General features: G+C 51.0%; 1 protein-coding gene across 2 annotated transcripts in view; it reads right to left on the bottom strand.

Annotated features, from left to right (window-relative positions):
- Nucleotides 1-18,613, bottom strand: part of itga3b (integrin, alpha 3b) — a 272,129-nt gene that overhangs the window by 69,073 nt on the left and 184,443 nt on the right. For both annotated transcript variants that reach the window (XR_011937490.1, XM_072487143.1), the window contains exons 9-12: nt 13,844-13,983; nt 12,389-12,472; nt 4,018-4,085; nt 2,466-2,605 (exon numbers count right to left, since the gene is read on the bottom strand). Coding sequence is in view for 1 of the 2 variants with exons in the window: in XM_072487143.1 (XP_072343244.1) it covers nt 2,466-2,605; nt 4,018-4,085; nt 12,389-12,472; nt 13,844-13,983 (432 nt within the window). In the remaining variant the exon portion in view is untranslated. The remainder of the gene's footprint in view (nt 1-2,465; nt 2,606-4,017; nt 4,086-12,388; nt 12,473-13,843; nt 13,984-18,613) is intronic.

The following is an 18,613-nucleotide window of genomic DNA, read 5'->3' as shown; positions in this document are numbered from 1 at the left end:
GGAAAAGTTTGATCAATCAGCAATTAATCAGTTAAGCCAGACATTTAAAAGTAGCCATTGCGATGCAAAGTTGGGAACTGTGCCTATGTAGTAGAGGGTGTGCGGGGTCTATAGGGAGACCAATTGAGAGGGCCCTGATGCCCCAATGCCAGCGACCCTGAGGGGAAAGGGCTGATGGCAATGATCCTTGGTGATGTGTGGGGGGGGTTGATGTCAGTGATCCTTGGGGGTGGGGGGTAGTTGATGCCAGTGGTCATTGATGGGGAGTGCCGGTGTATGTGGGCGGGGGTCTTTAACTTCATTTTGCAATGGGGTTGCCCGGAGCTGAACTTGCCCTGCCCCTCACAATGACGGCGCAAATCGTGCCCCCTTCTTAAAAAATGGCAAAGTGTGGGAGATCTTGAGATAGAAACACACCGGTTTTATTCAGAGCCTGTCACTTTGCCATTTCTTGGTAAAATTCCGTCCAATGTCTTTTATGTTGTGAAACACACTAGGGGTGACAAGAATGGGAATGGCAGTTTTATAAACAGAAATAGAAATCAAAACAACATACTGGGTGCGATCTACCTAAATGGGAACAGTCCCCGGGCGCGCATCTGACTGGGTGTCTCCCACTGCTCGAGTGCCGAGAAACACCAGGGGCGGGATTCTCCCCTACCCGGCGCGGCAGGGGGTTCCGGCGTAATGGAATGGCGGGAACCACTCCGGCGTCGGGCCGCCCCAAAGGTGCGGAAGTCTCCGCACCTTTAGGGGCCAAGCCCCCACCTTGAGGGGCTAGGTCCGCGCCGGAGTGGTTTCCGCTCCGCCGGCTGGCGGGAAAGGCCGTTGGCGCCACGCCAGCCGGCGCCGAAAGGTCTTCGCCGGGCGACGCATGCGCTGGAGCGTCAGCGGCTGCTGACGTCATCCTCGCGCAGGGGAGGGGGTCTCTTCCGTCTCCGCCATAGTGAAGACCATGGCGAAGGCGGAAGAAAAAGAGTACCATCACGGCACAGGCCTGCCCGTGGATCGCTGGACCCCGATCGCGGGCCAGGACACCGTGGGGGCATCCCCTGGAGCCAGATTCCCCCGCGCCCCCCCCAGGACCCCGGAGCCCGCCTTGTCCCGCCTTTCAAAAGGTGGTTTAATCCACGCCGACGGGAGAGGGTCGTCAGCGGCGGGACTTCGGCCCATCGCGGGCCGGAGAATCGACATGGGTGGGCCCGCCGACCGGCGCGATTCCCGCCCCCGCCGACCGGCGCGATTCCCGCCCCCGCCGAATCTCTGGTGGTGGAGAATTCGGGACACGGCGGGGGCGAGATTCACGTCAGCCCCCGGCGATTCTCCGACCTGGTGGGGGGTCGGAGAATCGCGCCCCATGTTATCGAACAACCATTTGGGTAGATTGCGGGTCTCATCGGGGAACGTGTGGCCGAGGTCGCACTTAGTCCCGTTTTCTGCACTGAGGAGCTCCGCTTGCTGGAACTCCTCAATGCAGGATGAGAGCGGGGCGCCACTTTTAAATGGCGTCCCAAACTCTCGACCCCCGAACTCCCCCAAACCACAACTCACCGATAAGGCTAGCACCCAGGTGGCACTGCCAGGGTTCCAGGCTGGCAGTGTCAAAGTGTCCAGGTGGCACCAGCAGTGCCATCCTACCCAGAGGACAAGCAGCTGGTGGCCTCCGATCAGTTAAGAGGCCCCCACGAGTGCCATTCTGTCTGGTCCCTGTTTGTGGAGACCGGCACTGAACAGCGCTCACCCAAGATCTCCAAGGCCATGGAGTTCGACCACATGCCTTGGGTAGATCGTTGCATATTAGAATGGGACTAGTTGTCTCACTCTAATATGTAGATTTGCTAAAAAGTGATCTTGCCCACAATGGGTGGGATTCACATCGCAACGTCTCGCGAAATCCCTCACGAGGCATGGCATATAGAACATAGAACATTACAGCGCAGTACAGGCCTTTCGACCCTCGATGTTGCACTGACCTGTGAAACCACTCTAAAGCCCAACCACACTATTCCCTTATCGTCCATATGTCTATCCAATGACCATTTGAATGCCCTTAGTGTTGGCCAGTCCACTACTGTTGCAGGCAGGACATTCCACGCCCTTACTACTCTCTGAGTAAAGAACCTACCTCTGACATCTGTCCTATATCTATCTCCCCTCAATTTAAAGCTATGTCCCCGCAAGATGGGTAGATCCAGGAACAGGGATCTCCCAGCATCTACCGGTCGCGTTGCGCCGCGCTGCCTTTTAGGCTGATAGATCTCGGCCACTGCTTTTTTGAACCAAACCCTCTCTCTGACTTTTCAATGGGATTCCAATGGGAGTTGGTTTTCTTTGGAAAGGTTTAACTTGAGGCCTATACCGTAACAAATGTCATTCCTGAACTTAGCAGAGCCAGTCACCCAATGTGCATTAAAAAGACTATTTGAAGAAGTTATTAAAATGACACAAAGGCAGGTTCACCTTACCATCAACCCCAGTCGGACAGTCTGGCATTTTACTCCCGGCATTGAATAAAACCCATTATAAGTGTCACTCTTTGTCTTAATAAATCTAATACGTGGAGAAGCGTGCCTCTCTTTCTCAACCTCCAGGGTGTATTTAAGAGCTGTGTAGAAAGAAAAATAATCAATTTAATGGCCTTCAACAACAATCGGCATCTCGGTAGGCTTCGTCCTGTGCAGGTAGATCTTTCAAATAACTTACGGTTAAGTCAAAAAAATAAAAGCAGGCAACAATGAGGGAGAATAAAATGGAAGGGGGGGGACTAAGGCAAGATAGTCACAGAGAAGGGCTTTGAACAAACCCAAGGTATTGAATAGCAAGCTGCCTATACATTGTCAATAAACTGAAACCCTAATAACAAATGCAGATGTTCATCATAATAGTAAATGACCATTCTGGTCACCACATGGTGAACATCTGCTAGAACAGACCACAGTGTAACTTGTGGAGACAGTTACTGAAGCAGAGTCACTGCTTATTCGCATCCGACTCTGTGGGCGGAATGTTACCAGAATTTGGCAAAGTGTAAGGTTCAAAATGAAAATTGGGGTGTAAGCTCTCCAGTTGCACGGACCAGTTTTCTCTCCATAAATTGAGCCTCTTAGAGAAAAAGAATGAGTCAGCGTGGTTTATGCCATCACTCTGGCGGGGCCTCATAGAGCTGGCAACCAGCTCCACAGATATCAGGGCGCATCTTTAAAGGTCTCCCCCCCCCCACCGACAATCCTCGTCGGCATTCCACTGACACCCCGACCCTCCCCCACATTCATTGCCGGCATTCCAACCCCACCCCCTAATTGTTGGTAGCAGTGCCTTCCGCCCCCCCCCCTCCCCCACTGGATGAGAGAAACTCCGCTATGGGCTCACCAGGTGCCCCCCCCCCCCATCATGTCTCTCTCCCCTTTCATGCCTCCTTCAGGTCTGACCCGTCAGGCTCCGCCTCTTGGTAGTGCAAACCTGGCACTGCCCTGCCATGTCCCTGACCACCTGGCACCAAAGCCCTCCGAGCCCCACCCCCCGCCATGGTCATCACGTCTGGTCTCTGGTGGCGGAGTCCAGTAGTAATTCCCTCCAGCCTCACGCTGCGCTGGTGGGGGTCGAGAATACCAGGAAAATTCAGCTTGAAACGGGCGCAGCATATTTAAATGCTTATTTCAGAAGCATCTCACACTGATGTAACTGTGCTGCAAGCTTACATGACAAAGTAACAGGGATCTGGGGGGGAAGGAAAATTTCAACATTGTGTATAGTTACTGAGATGTGCAGAGAGCTGTAAATAAATAATCATGATTTTACAAACTGGAGTCTTAAGTAGCTTCCTCAGAGAAAGTCAAACCCACCAAGGAAGCCCATCTCGACCCCAAACACAAGACCAAACAATTTTAACTTTCAGCTGCTGAAGACGAAGAAAATGATATTGATTCAATGACCAAAACGTATTTCCCTAGTGAAGCCAGCATTCTACAATTTACATGTACTGCCTTGTAAACAGCAGCTCAGAGTGGTGATACTTACTAATGTTGCGATTGTACTTCCTATTTCCGGTGCTCACGATGTACGAGAAGCAAACCTCCACTTTGATACTAAATGAAAGAACACAGGCAAGATGTTTCTAAAAGAAATGAATGTTTCACTCGCACTATACAATAGATCTTTAATTCAAATCCTTACATAATTGTAGCTATTTAATCTGCATTTTGAATATAGCTGGTTAAAAGGAAACACTTCATTCCATTCCAAGAATAACAGCTTACATTGTTGCAAGTAGTTACTATATTTTTGTTGACTACAAATCAGATCAGTCTTTGGATTGCGTGAATCTGAAATACTTGATATTAAAAACATGCACACCTCTCCTGTCTTCTTCCCAGAATAACATGTACTTCAGTTCCATTTTTTGGGGCCCAGCCTCTTTTATCTTGTGATGGAAATGGTGTTTTCCATGGACCTTTGCACAAAGGAAAAGAAGAACTCCAAAAGGTATCTATGGCTAGCATGTGACAATGGCGTTTCAAATAGAATGGACCATTATTGACTGAGTCATAGAATTTACAGTGCTGAAGGAAGCCATTCGGCCGATCGAGTCTGCACCGGCCCTTGGAAAGAGCACCCTGCCCAAACCCACACCTCCACCCTATCCTCGTAATCCAGTAACCCCACTTAAGCTTTTTGGACACTAAGGGAAATTTAACATAACCAACCCACCTAACCCGCACATCTTTGGGCTGTGGGAGGAAACCGGAGCACCGTGTCCTCGGCCCAACCAGCTTCAGCTACTTCATCAATGACCTCCCTTCCGTCATAAGGTCAGAAGTGGGAATGTTTGCGGATGACTGCACAATGTTCAGCATCATTCATGACTCCTCAGATAATGAAGCAGTCCATGTCCAAATGCAGCAAGACCTGGAGAATATCTAGGCTTGGGCTGACAAGTGGCAATTTACATTTGCACCACAGAAATGCCTGGCAATGATCATCTCCTACAAAAGAGGATCTAACCACCACCGCTTGACATTCAATGGCATTACCATCGCCACTGAGGATACCCTCGCAGTGCTGGTGGCAGCCCAGGCAGCCAGACGCCAGAGAAGGCAGCAGGGTCGACGCTGGCTGGAGATGGCACCCCATCTTCAGGGGGCCACTGCACCCCTTAAGGAACATTCAGGGAGTGCCCTTCATTAACAGGAAGTGGTTCCATTCCCTGAATGTTCAATGCGTATCCCTCCCACAGCACCCCACCCACCCGCACAGCCAACTACCCTGTTCTATCCCGCCAAGGTCTGGTTTGTGTCACATCACCCCAGTGTGATGGGTCTGTGTCAGCACTGTCAGTGGGTCAATATACAAGGCAGCAGTGATGATAACTCACGGTGAACTTAGCTCTGGTGCTCCTCTGTTTATGCCAAAGTCTGACTCCTGCCTTTCTGCTGACAGCACCCAATCCTCTTAATGGGGTCTGCATCGCGGGCATTTGATCTTTGATCACTGTGCCCAGGGGGGTGGGGAGTGGGTGGAGTGGAGGGCAACAGGGGTGGGGTGCAGGCAGGCCCACTGTGAAGATTAACGTGACAGAGGCTTCACATGTATCAGGTGTAAAATGTTTTCATTGTGAACATTTGAGCAGCACGGTAGCTTAGTGGTTAGCACAATTGCTTCACAGCTCCAGGGTCCCAGGTTCGATTCCCGGCTTGGGTCACTGTCTGTGCAGAGTCTGCACGTTCTCCCCGTGTGTGCGTGGGTTTCCTCCGGGTTCTCCGGTTTCCTCCCACAGCCCAATGATGTGCAGGTTAGGTGGATTGGCCATGCTAAATTGCCCTTAGTGTCTAAAATTGCCCTTAGTGTTGGGCGGGGTTACTGGGTTATGGGGATAGGGTGGAGGTGTGGGCTTAGGGTAGGCTGCTCTTTCAAAAGGACCGGTGCAGACTCGATGGGCCGAATGGCCTCCTTCTGCACTGTAAATTCTATGATTCTATGATTTGACATTTCCACTTCCCCAGCTACAGATGGTTACTCCCCATGCCCCGTGCCCAATCAGTGATCCTCAATGTTCTTGATCTTCCATGGTCTCCTGTTACATCTAGTTGTGTCTCCAAGATGCACATAACATATGGAAGCAGCCTACTGCTTTTTGCACCATGTGGCCTTTGATGCCCTTGGCGGGTGTCCTCTGGAGAGCCTGGAGCCAGAGTGCCCGGCTGACTTACCAGTGTCACTGGCTTCGCCGTGCCACCCTGTTCTGCCCTGAGAGGCGGCGGTGTCAGGAAGGGGGGTGGGGGATTCGGAAGAACTGGAGACTGCCGTCGTCTACTTGGTAGCAGGCCCAGGTTGGCCTACAGTGCTTCCTCCTCCCCGATGGTTCCGGTAGGGTCCTGGATCTCCTATGGGATGGAGGGGCAGCTGGTGTCGACGCCCTCAGCAATGCTCCTCGGTGACTTGATCATATGAGGTGCCTCGGCAATGTCCATCTGCATCCGTGGCATGTCCCTCATCGTCTGGGACATGACGACGAGGCCCTCAGCCATGGTCGTCACAGACTGAACCACGTCTTGGACCACCAGTCAAGACGCTGACCTTGTGTTCCAGGCTTTCCACTGCAGTCATCACCCCAGCAGTGTTGACCTCGGTGCCACGAGTTGTTGGCATCAGTTCCTGCGTCCGGAGCCTTCGGGGCTCCTCCAATCAGCTATCCACTCTCTGAAATGTCGTTGACATACCCTCCTGAATCTCACAGCCGTGTCCTAGCATCTGCATCAGCTCTGGGATAACCTTGACCAGAGGCTCAGCATCTGACTGGGTCTCAGCTGAGTCCTGGGATTCGGCCGACCTCAGACTGCTAATTCCCTTGGATGTTCCTGCCTCCACCTGATGTGCATCAGCAACTGTGTGCTGCCCACCAAATTGTGCTCCAGAAGCCTCCCCACTAATGTCTCACACCAAGGTGTGTCTCTCCGAGGGGGTGGTGGGGGTCTTCTCGGAGCTCTTCTCCAAGGTGGTCTATTGGATGGCGAGGTGGTGGTGGGGGGGGACTCAGGATGGCCCGCCCCCGTCAGATGGAGATCTTGGGAGAGAATGGACATGTGGTCAGTGAGAGGTGAGGATCATTTAGACCGACATGAACAACTCACTTGAGTGAAGGGGCAGTGGATCCTCACCTCTACGGCACAAGCCAACCTTGCTGTCGGTAACTGCTCTCTCCTCGGATATCCCCTGATTTTCAGGGTATGTTCCTCATAGGGGGTGAGGACTCGGATCGCTGTTACTCTGCCCCCGGTCTTGACCCTTTCCCGCTTATCATGCGCTATCTTCTCCTGAAGGGACAAAGAGAGGGCTTTGTGAACTGTGCACTTGATGGATCGGGAAGGGGGGCTGTGAGGGGGCGGTCTGTAGCAGGTGGCATGTGTGGGCCCCGCAACTTCATGTGTGGACATGCAGGGGTTGTGCTGGTGGGTGCCATGGGGTGCTGAAGAACAAGCACGAAGGTCGGATGTGGGGTTGGGAATTTGAGGGCTGTCAGGCGGAACTGATGCCAGGAGAGAGGTGGCAACTTACCCTTGCAGCTCGGTGGAGGTCGTTGGTCTTCTTCCGACGTTGGACACTGGTCCTCCTTGTCATGCTGCCCGCGCTGACAGACGCTGTCACTGTCCCCCAGGCGGTATTGATGGCCCTGCTGCTGACCCTCCAACCCCCTCGGGAGAACAGGATGCCCCGTGTCTCATCAACGGCGTCGAGTAGCCTGGGCAGTTTGGCATGGCCAAAGCAAGGAGCAGGTCTGCTCGCTGCCATGTTTGTGTGTTGACTGGGAGTGAGTGTTAAAAGTACTCTTCCTTGTTAGCAGCAAGATGCTGAGACACAAGTCTGGCGAGTCAGATGGCGAGACAGTCAGTAATGGCCAGTAGCTCATGGGGGCACATTTCCGGCATGGACTGCTGTTAAAAGGGCCGCGATCTCGCTAGCGTGTCTGTCGAGAAACACTCGCCAATTGCGTCCAAAATGACACTGAGAAATATTTCTGTGAATTTGCGCTCAGTGTTATTGATAAAAAACACAGCTGTCTCCTAGTCTTGCTCTGAGCCTCTTTGTTCGTTATTCTCCATTAAACTTCTCATATACATACTCTCTTCGCATATACATACATAGAAGATAGGAGCAGGAGGAGGCCTTTTGGCCCTTCGAGCCTGCTCCGCCATTCATCACGATCATGGCTGATCATCCAACTCAATAGCCTAATCCTGCTTTCTCCCCATAGCCTTTGATCCCATTCTCCCCAAGTGCTATATCCAGCCACCTCTTGAATATATTCAATGTTTTAGCATCAACTACTTCCTGTGGTAATGAATTCCACAGGCTCACCACTCTTTGTGTGAAGAAATGTCTCCTTATATCTGTCCGAAATGGTTTACCCTGAATCCTCAGACTGTGACCCCTGGTTCTGGGCACCCCCGTCATTGGTAACATCTTCCCTGCATCTCCCTGTCTAGTCCCGTTAAAATTTTATAAGTCTCTATGAGATCCGCCTCATTCTTCTGAACTCCAGCGGGAACAATTCCAACCTATTCAATCTCTCCTCATATGACAGTCCCGCCATCCCTGGAATCAGTCTGGTAAACCTTCTCTACACTCCCTTGAGAGCAAGAACATCCTTCCTCAGAAAAGAAGACCAAAACTGCACACAATACTCCAGGTGTGGCCTCACCAAGGCCCTGTACAATTGCAGCAACACATCCCTGCTTCTATACTCGAAACCTCTTGCAATGAAGGCCAACATACAGTTAGCCTTCTTTACCGCCTACTGCATCTGCATGCTTACCTTCAGCGACTAGTGCACAAGGACATCCAGGTCCTGCTGCACACTCACCTCTCCCAATTTACAACCATTCAGGTAGTAATCTGCCTTCCTGTTTTTGCTTCCAAAGTGAATAACCTCACACTTATCCAAATTATACTGCATCTGCCATAGATTTTCCCAAACGCCCATCCTATCCAGATCATGCTGTAGGATCCCTGGGGGGGATTCTCCGAACCCCCGCCGGGTCGGGAATCGCGCTGTGCCGGTCGGCAGCTGCTGGCAGCGCCCCCCCCCCCCCCCGGAGATTCTCCGGCCCGCGATGGGCTGAGTGGCCGCCCCTTTGCGGCGGGTCCCACCAGCATAAATCACAACAGGTCCTTACCGGCGGGACCTGGCTCCACGGGCGGCCTGCAGAGCCCTCGGGGGGGGGGGGGGGTGCGGGGGAATCTGGCCCCGGGGGGTGCCCGAATGGTGGCCTGGCCCGCAATTGGGGCCCACCAATCCGCGGGTGGGCCTGTGCCGTGGGGGCACTCTTTCCCTCTGCACCGACTGCTGTCAACCTCCGCCATGGCCGGTGCAGAGAAGAGCCCCCTGCGCAAGTGCTGGGATGACACCAGCACACGCTGGCGCTCCCGCGCATGCGCCAACTCGCGCCGTCCGGCAGAGGCCATTCAGCGCTGGTTGGCATGGCGCCAAGCCCTTCCGCACCGGCTGGCGAGGCACCAAACACTCCGGTGCTGGCCTAGCCCGAGGGTGCGGCCCGACGCCGGAGTTGTTCACGCCACCCCTCGGCGCCGGAGTGTCCCGCCCTGCCAGTTCGTGGAGAATCCCGCCCCCTGCATTCTCTTCACAATTCACCCTCCCGCCTAACTTGGTATCATCTGCAAATTTTGAGATGTTACATTTCGTCCCCTCATCCAAACCATTAATATATATTGTGAATTGCTGGGGTCCCAGCACCGATCCCTGTGGTACCCCACTAGTTACTGCCTGCCAATTTGAAAAGGACCCATTAATCCCTACTCTTTGTTTCCTCTCTGCCAACCAGTTTTCTATCCACCTCAATACATTTCCCCCAATTCCATGTGCTTTAATTTTGCACAATAATCTCTTATGCGGGACTTTGTCAAACGTCTTCTGTAAGTCTAAATATACCACATCGACTGGCTCCCCCTTGTCAACTGTACTGGTTACATCTTCAAAGAATTCCAACAGATTTGTCAAGCATGATTTTCCCTTCATAATTCCATGCTGACTCTGACTGATCCTGCCACTGCTTTCTAAATGTTCCGCTATATAGTCCTTGACAATGGATTCAAGCATTTTCCCCACTCTCGATGTTTGGGTTACTGGTCTATAATTCCCTGCTTACTCTCTACCTCCCTTTTTGAATATCGGAGTGACGTGAGCTCCCCTCCAATCTGCAGGGACACTTTCAGAGTCGATAGAATCCCGGAAGATGACCACCAATGCGTCCACTATTTCCAGAGCCACCTCCTGAAGCACTCTGGGATGCAGATTCTCAGGCCCTGGGGATTTATCCGCCTTCAATCCCATCAATTTTCCTAGCACTATTTCTCTACTAATGTTTATCTCCCTCAGTTCTTCCCTCTCACTAAACCTTTCATTCTCCAGCATTTCTGGTATCTGATTTGTGAAGACAGAACCAAAGTATGTATTCAATTGCTCAGCCATTTCTTTGTCCCTCATTATGCATTCCCCTGTTTCTGTCTGTAAGGGGCCTCCATTTGTCTTTGCCAATCTCTTTCTCTTCACATATCTATATAAACTCTTAGTGTCAGTCTTTATGTTCCCTGCAAGCTTCCTTTCGTACTGTACTTTGTCCTTCTTAATCAATCCCTTTGTCCTTCTTTGATGAATTCTAAACTGCTCCCAATCCTCAGACCTGTTATTTTTCTTGGCCAATCTGTGTGCTTCTTCCTTGGATCGGATACTATTTCTAATTTCCTTTGTAAGCCATGGTTTGGCCCTCTTACCCCCTTGATAACTGATACCCCATTATGCTCAAAATCCATCTGGTGAAATATGATGTTGGAGTCAATCTTCACTCAGTCGGAGATTTATTCACAGAGTGAAACATTACAATCGCAATGTCAGCAAGTGTCTCTTTATATGTGCTCAAGTAAAAATTCAAATCAATGCCTTCCACCTGCTTTAATTAAACACAATTTATTTCCATTAACTACATGATTCAGATATTAATTTTGTTGCCCTCTCTGTCGCAACAGAAAAAGAAATTAAGTGATAAAAACCTCGGGCGTCATTCTCCGACCCCCCGCCGGGTCGGAGAATCGCCGGGGGCTGGCGTAAATCCCGCCCCCGCCGGTTGCCGAAGTCTCCGGCACCGGATATTTGGCGGGGGCGGAAATCGCGCCGGTTGGCGGGCCCCCCCGCGCGATTCTCCGGCCCAGATGGGCCGAAGTCCCGCCGATAAATTGCCTGTCCCGCCGGCGTAAATTAAATCACCTACCTTACCGGCGGGACAAGGCGGCGCGGGCGGGCTCCGGGGTCCTGTGGGGGGGCGCGGGGCGATCTGATCCCAGGGGGTACCCCCACGGTGGCCTGGCCCGCGATCGGGGCCCACCGATCCACGGGCGGGACTGTGCCGTGGGGGCACTCTTTCCCTTCCGCCTCCGCCACGGTCTCCACCATGGCGGAGGTGGAAGAGACTCCCTCCACTGCGCATGCGTGGGAAACTGTCAGCGGCCGCTGACGCTCCCGCGCTTGCGCCGCCCGGAGATGTCATTTCCGCGCCAGCTGGCGGGGCAACAAAGGCCGTTTCCGCCAGCTGGCGGGGTGGAAATTCCTCCGGCGTCGGCCTAGCCCCTCAATGTTGGGGCTCGGCCCCCAAAGATGCGGAGCATTCCGCACCTTTGGGGCGGCGCGATGCCCGTCTGATTGGCGCCGTTTTGGGCGCCAGTCGGCGGACATCGCGCCGTTGCCGGAGAATTTCGCCCCTCATCACTCCTCCGTGCACTGTAAGCTTGGGTGGCTATATGCAAGTGAGGATGAAAGTAATATCACTGATCATTCAGTTTGGTCGTATAGACAGGGAACTAAACTGAGCCTGATCAAAATCACCCTTTGAAGTCACAGGGCTGGCAAAGGGTGGAGAAATTATCATTCCTTCCGTACAGGTTATCCAGTTGCAGCAGAGCTTAAGATTTTGTCGTGAGATACTTTCTCTGACTTTTCAACAGTAGTTCCTAATATGGCCTGCTCCAGCTCTTTGCCAAAGTAGAAGTGTAATGAGTTAGGATTTGCAGAATAATGGGACAGAATGGCCTCCCCTGGCTTGTGTTGAAGTGTTTCCACACAACAGCATGGTCAGAATCGGAAACTCGTGAGATTCTCAAACTGTGGTTACTTTAACGTCAGCGACCAACCATTTCTAACAGAGTAATGCTTTTTTGGAAAATATAGGTTGTTATGTGAATCTCAGCCATATTACAGCTACAACATGCTACTACACTATGACCCCTTGCTAAAATGTTATTGATGGTTGCGAATGAACACATTATCAGTTATCAAAACTAACAGCTAATTTCAGAGAAAATAACCAAGATTTCAAATGCTTACCAGGAAATTGTGGAACATTTGCTGGAATCGATGGTTCTTGGGTGCACAGTGAAATTTGTTCTAATATTAATAACTGGTCGAGATCTGGAAATAGACACATATAGTCAGCTTAAGAAATTTTACCACATACCCAATGTGCTACATATTCTTTTGTTTGCTGGATATCGATTGTTCTGAGCAATATTTGTTTTGACACTTTGTAGATTCAACATATTAGAAAAGGACAAACCATAGAATCCCTACAGTGCAGAAGGAGGCCATTTGGTCCATTGAGTCTGCACTGACCCTCTGAAAGAGCACCCTACTTAGGTCCACTCCCCCACCCTATTCCCGTAACCCCACCTAACCTTCACATCTTTGGACTGTGGGAGGAAACCCATGCAGACATGGGGAGAACGTGCAAATGGACACAGTCACCCAAGGCCAGAATTGAACCAGAGTTTAATTGAACATGAGCTTAATAACTTCAAAATATGTGCAGGAACTCTCCAAAAACCGTCTTCCTTTTTTCACATTTTTGTCAAATTTTCCTGTCAATCCTTTTCCGTGATAAATTTCCGTGTCTATTTTTCTTTCTGATTTAGTCATGGCATATGGCACCGCTGGCTAGGCCAGCATTTATTGCCCATCCCTAATTGCCCTTGACAAGGTGGTGAGAGCTGCCTCCATGAACTACTGCAGTCCCTGTGGCATAGGTACACCCAAAGTGCTGTTAGGGAGCTCCAGGATTTTGACCCAGTGACAGTAGAACAATGGCGATATATTTCCAGGTCAGGATGGTGAGTGGTTTGGAGTGGAGCTTCCAGGTGAGGGTGCTCCCATGTTTCTGCTGTCCTTGTCCTTCTAGATGGTAGTGGTCGTGGGTTTGTAAGGTGCTGTCTAAGGAGGCTTGTTGAGTTCCTGCAGTGCATCTTGTGGGTAGTACACACTGCTGCCACTCTGTGTCAGTGGTGGAGGGAGTCACTGTGCAAATCAAGCAGGCTGCTTTGTCCTGGATGATGTTGAGCTTCTTGAGTGTTGTGGGAGCTGCGCTCATCTAGGCAAGTGGAGAGTATTTATTCCATCACATCCTGACTTGCAGGTACAGGACAGGCTTTGGGGAATCAGAGGTGCGCTACTCCACAAGATTTGTAGCTTCTAACCTGCTTGTGTACCCACAATATTTATATTACTAGTCCAGTTTAGTTCCTGGTCAATGCTAACCCCCAGATGTTGATAGTGGGAGGATTCAGCGATGATAATGCCATTGATATTTTCTACTTCTCATTTTTTACATACTTCTATTTAACCATAAATGATATAAAATCAAAATATGACAGAGAAATAAGGTTGGAATCTATGACGTTAAAATGGAGACTGCATGCCTTGGTCCAATTATTCCCTGTTCTCTAACCTCACTTAGTTTAATTCATACAGCAATCCTGACATCACATCTTACTCTCGTGAAGGTCATACCTCAGTAAAATGACTCTGTCGGATAATGTTCCAATTAGAACATCAGGGTAATCATTCTTATCGACATCAAGCCCTCCATTGATTGAATAGCCAAATGTCGTGACAGGATTAGTAGTTCCGAGGTCTGCTCCATTGATGGTCTAGAAAATAGAAGTGAACTCAGAATTTACTGTCATAGTGCAACACAGTTAATCTGAATGGTTCATATAAACAAAACTCATCCTGCATGAAAACTATTTGAATGTTTTTAGTATTCATTTTTTTCATAGCAAAAGCTTTATGGGCAATAGCTAATGGCGACTTGGTTGATTTTGAACCCAAATTCGATTTGAACCTAACTGTCCAAGGTGAACGGATGGTAGAGATACTGACATAACCTGCCGCCCAATTCATCTAAAACAAGTGGCTTTATTGAAAGGGGATTGCTTTCATAAGTCTTTCATAAACGTGAGGAGCCACATGAGCAATGTTTGAATTTCATCACAGTCATGTTGTGTGATGGTGAACTAAAATATTTTCCTTCCCGATGGTGTAGCTCGGTGAAGTGCTGAGTTTGGCAACTACCTGAGCCACTGTGGCGACTGACAAAAGGAAAGAGGTTAATAAAACGCATAAAGGTGGAAGAGTTTCTGTGGAAACAGCACCACACTTTGGGCAGGCTTTTTCCAAGAAAATGACATTGTCAGTGAGGCGGATCGCAATTTTCAAGCACATATAATTCCCCCCCCCCGCCACGTGAAAAAAGTCCCGACTGCCCGATTTGCCCACCCCGGGGGTCAGCTGAGCACTTCAATGAAGTGGGCGCTGCATTTAAACGGCTCCATAGCACTTGATCTCATTCAAGCCAGGAGGATGACAGTGAGGAAACCCTTCAGCCATTTGTTTAATACTGTGGAGGAGAGGGTGGCTAGAATATACCCTCGGGCTGGCAGGAGGCCCTCCAGCAAGGTGACAAATCCCACCTGGGACACGGTGGCAGCATTGCGCGGTGACAGCAGCCTGACCAAGAGGACAGGTGCACAATGCAGAAATAAAGATGAATGACCAACTATGATCAGCCAGGGCAAGGACTCCCTCTCTGCACTCTACCTCCTTGAATGTCACCTCAAAACCACATACCACCACCTCATATGGCCCCAGCACTCGATCTCCCACCAGCATCCTCAAACCCCCCTCCTGGCACTCCCCATCAGAACCCCTCCCTGCTTAAGCCAATGCCCACACATGCTAGGCGCCATTGACCTCTGACCAGCCAGGCATCCAGCTCACATGAATGAAGCGTCACAGCTATCACCTGCACCATCCACCATCAGAGAGACACACACCTCGGTGGGTGAACTTAGCAGGCAGGCTTCTAGGTCACTATCTGCGGTGCACCACACAGCTTCTGATGCACAGTTAGTGGAGGCAGGAATGTCTCAGGGATTGGACATTCGGAGGTCTTCTAGATCCCAGGACTCAGTTGTGCCCCAGCCAAATGCCATGCTTCTGGATACCTTTGCCCCACAACTCCTTGAGATGCAAAAGCAGAGTCGGAAATACAAGAAGGTTTCAGCGTCACTCCTGCGACTACAAAGGCCAGATGAAGAAATCCCAAATCTTCCTGTCACAGGAGATGGTGCCGCCGGTATTTGGCATACAGGGCAATACTGCAAATGTAGTATCCGCAGTGGAAAGCCTGGACCCAGAGGTCAGATTCACGACAGGAGAACTCCGAAGTATGGCGCGGTATTGGAGGACCATGGCTGAGAGCTTCAACTGTATGGGTCAGAGAATGGCGGGTCTACAGGACTGGCAGCGCCTGATGATGTTGAGGCTTCAAGAGCTCAATCCAGCTACCCCACTGTGCTATAGAGTAGCCCAGGGGTCCATGAGCACCAGGAGGAGGAACCGCTGGAGCACTTCCCAGGGCCTTCCACCCAGGAGACCCTGGGAGTGACCAGCCAATCTGAACCCACCGGTAATGCAAATCCTGGAAACACACCCAGACGTAGGAGGAGGGTACACTAGGGTAAGAAATTGCAGGGGCACTGCACGGGCACGGGCGACGTTAAGCACAGGTAATTGGGGGTTGTTATCGCTTTTATAATCTGCACATGTCATTAAATTAAACATTATTGTTCTTCACCAACTTAATGTGCCATGTTCTTTAACCCTCCTTCCAGTGGCACAGCGCTTCTCCCCATCAGGATGCACTTGTTCCACTGGTCCTCAATGTCCATCAGACAGCTATGCCCTCTCAGTGCGAATGTTTAATTTGCAGTGATAGGACTCAGGCATGATTCAGTGAACCCGCGACACTTGCCCCTAATTCCCCTCCAGAACAAAAGGACAAAGGAACGTAGGGCAGAATCTCACTCAGATATAAGCTGGGGAGTCAGCGTGCTGGCAGCAGACAGACAGGAGGCAGCCATAAGCAAAAGCTGAGGAGCATCATGGACCATGCCTCACTGAGTCGTGAACACCTTCCTGTATTGACTGGGCAGCAGACTGTCATGATGTGCAGACATGCAGATAATGATATACAGACAGGCACAGACAGGCAGCTAATGAACACAGAGAACAGGACATGACCAATGAGCAGGCAGGACACTCAGGGGTGGTATCTCGCTATAAAAAGGCACGAAGCACTCACACTCCGCCTCTTTCCACTGATGAACATCTACAGAGTGAGTCAGGGTGTATTTACAGTATCAGACCTCCAGCACGTGGCTAAGAGCTAGTCTGATTCAGTCAGACAGAGTAACCACATTTAGGTTAGCAGAAAGTTGAACTCACAGAGAACTGTGCTAACTGTGCTACTGGTTCAATAAATCAGATTGAACCAACTTCAAGGTCTGGAGTATCTTTTGGTTAAAGCTGCATCCAGTTGCAGCCTGTGTTATCCCAGAGTACATAATACATCACAGACCTCCCCAGCCCTCGCACCCCATTTATTAAGAGATCAGCCCTTGGTCGTAGAGGGGTCACGATGTCCGGGGTGGGTGGGTCCAACGCTATTGGAGAACATACTGTCCTAATCCATAAAATTGGAGGTGCTGAGGGCATCCTTAGCCCTCCTTCCCATTCACACCTCACCCCCGCCTGGCCTTTATCATCTGAATCCTCAGCTGCCTCTTCCTCAACTCCCTCACACATGCTGCTCCTTGAGCTCTTCCTCATGAAGGTTGTTTTCCCACTGCAGAGCCAGGTAGTGTAGGGCAAAGCAGACAACCATGATGTGAGAGACCTTCTGGGGGCAGTACTGGAGGGTCCCAGCAGAACTGTTAAGGCAGCCAAAGTGCATCTTAAGGACGTCGACGCACGGCTCTATCACAGATTGGGTAGCACTGTGAGCCTCATTGTATCCGGCCTCTGCTGCGATCTCTGGCCTCCACATTGGCATCGCCAGCCAAGACCTCAGGGGATATCCCTTGTCCCCTACAAATGATCCGTGCAGATTTGGTGACCCTCAAAAATGTTAGAGATCTGCAGCTGGCCGAGGATGTAGCTGTCATGCATGCTCCTTGGAAAACATGTACACACATGCATGAATCGTATCTGATGTTCACACACCAGCTGCACATTGAGGGAGTAGAATCTCTTCCTGTTTATGAACAGGACTCCCTGATGCCAGGGGGTGCAAAGACTGTCATGGGTGCAGTTGATCTCCCCCTGCGCCTGTGGCAGACCAGCTATGTTGCCGAAGCCTGTAGTCCTCTCATCTTGCTGGGCGCGTCCTAGGTCAAAATGAACAACGTCCAAAATTCTTGTATAGAGTATATTTGTGACCTTACAGATGTGCTTATGGGCAGATGCCTGCGCGATTCCACACAGGTCACCTGTGGAGCCCTGGAATGACCCCGTTGCATTAAAATGAAGGGCGGCCATAACCTTTACTGCCACATGGAGCAGATGTCCTCTGATGTCATGTTGCATCAAGTCAGCAAGGACGTACGACAGCACGGCGGCGCAGTGGCTAGCACTGCAGCCTCACGGCGCCGAGGTCCCAGGTTCGATCCCAGCTCTGGGTCACTGTCCGTGTGGAGTTTGCACATTCTCCCCGTGTTTGCGTGGGTTTCGCTCCCACAACCCAAAGATGTGCAGGGTAGGTGGATTGGCCAGGCTAAATTGCCCCTTAATGGGAAGAAAAATTAATTGGGTACTCTAAATTTATTTTTTTTTAAGTCGGCAAGGATGTGGCACAGGTACCGCACAGTCTTCCTGGTGAGGCGGAGCCTCCTACGGCACATGTTGTCCAACAACTCCATGAAGGACACTTGACCCTGTACACCCTTGACCTCCTTCTGCGCCTTCGTTCACCTTGCACAGCTGGTGGAGCCTCTGGCCGTTGATCCGGCCCTGCGGCCCCCTAGTCTCCTGCCACTGGATCTTCCCTGGGTGGCGCCGCAGAGTGCAGCAGTAGTCTGTGCACCTCCAGCACTAAAGTAAAAAGAATAACCAGCTCCACTGGTTCAATACCGATGTACCTGCGAGGGATGTGTGCAAGAGAGATAGAACGAGAGAGAGAGTGTGTGTGTCGGACTGGCCTCGGCCAATGCCCTCTCTCAATCAGAGTCACCTTTGGCCTTCCGTCCCTTATCCTCTATATCACTGGGTGTTCTGACAGGGGGTTTCTATGCTTGCACATCCTTAATGGGCAGGGTCAACTGGGTGGGGATGTCCACCTTGGCAGCTAACACATCTTCACTGGCTGCTGTTGGGGTCCAGCACATGAGCAACCCAGTGCCTCTCGATCCCTTGCACACAAGTGTTTGGCATTGAATCCTG

This window comes from Scyliorhinus torazame, chromosome 21 (assembly GCF_047496885.1).
Source record: "Scyliorhinus torazame isolate Kashiwa2021f chromosome 21, sScyTor2.1, whole genome shotgun sequence".
Classification (NCBI taxonomy): Eukaryota; Metazoa; Chordata; class Chondrichthyes; order Carcharhiniformes; family Scyliorhinidae; genus Scyliorhinus; species Scyliorhinus torazame.
This window is presented reverse-complemented; position numbering and strand designations above follow the sequence as displayed.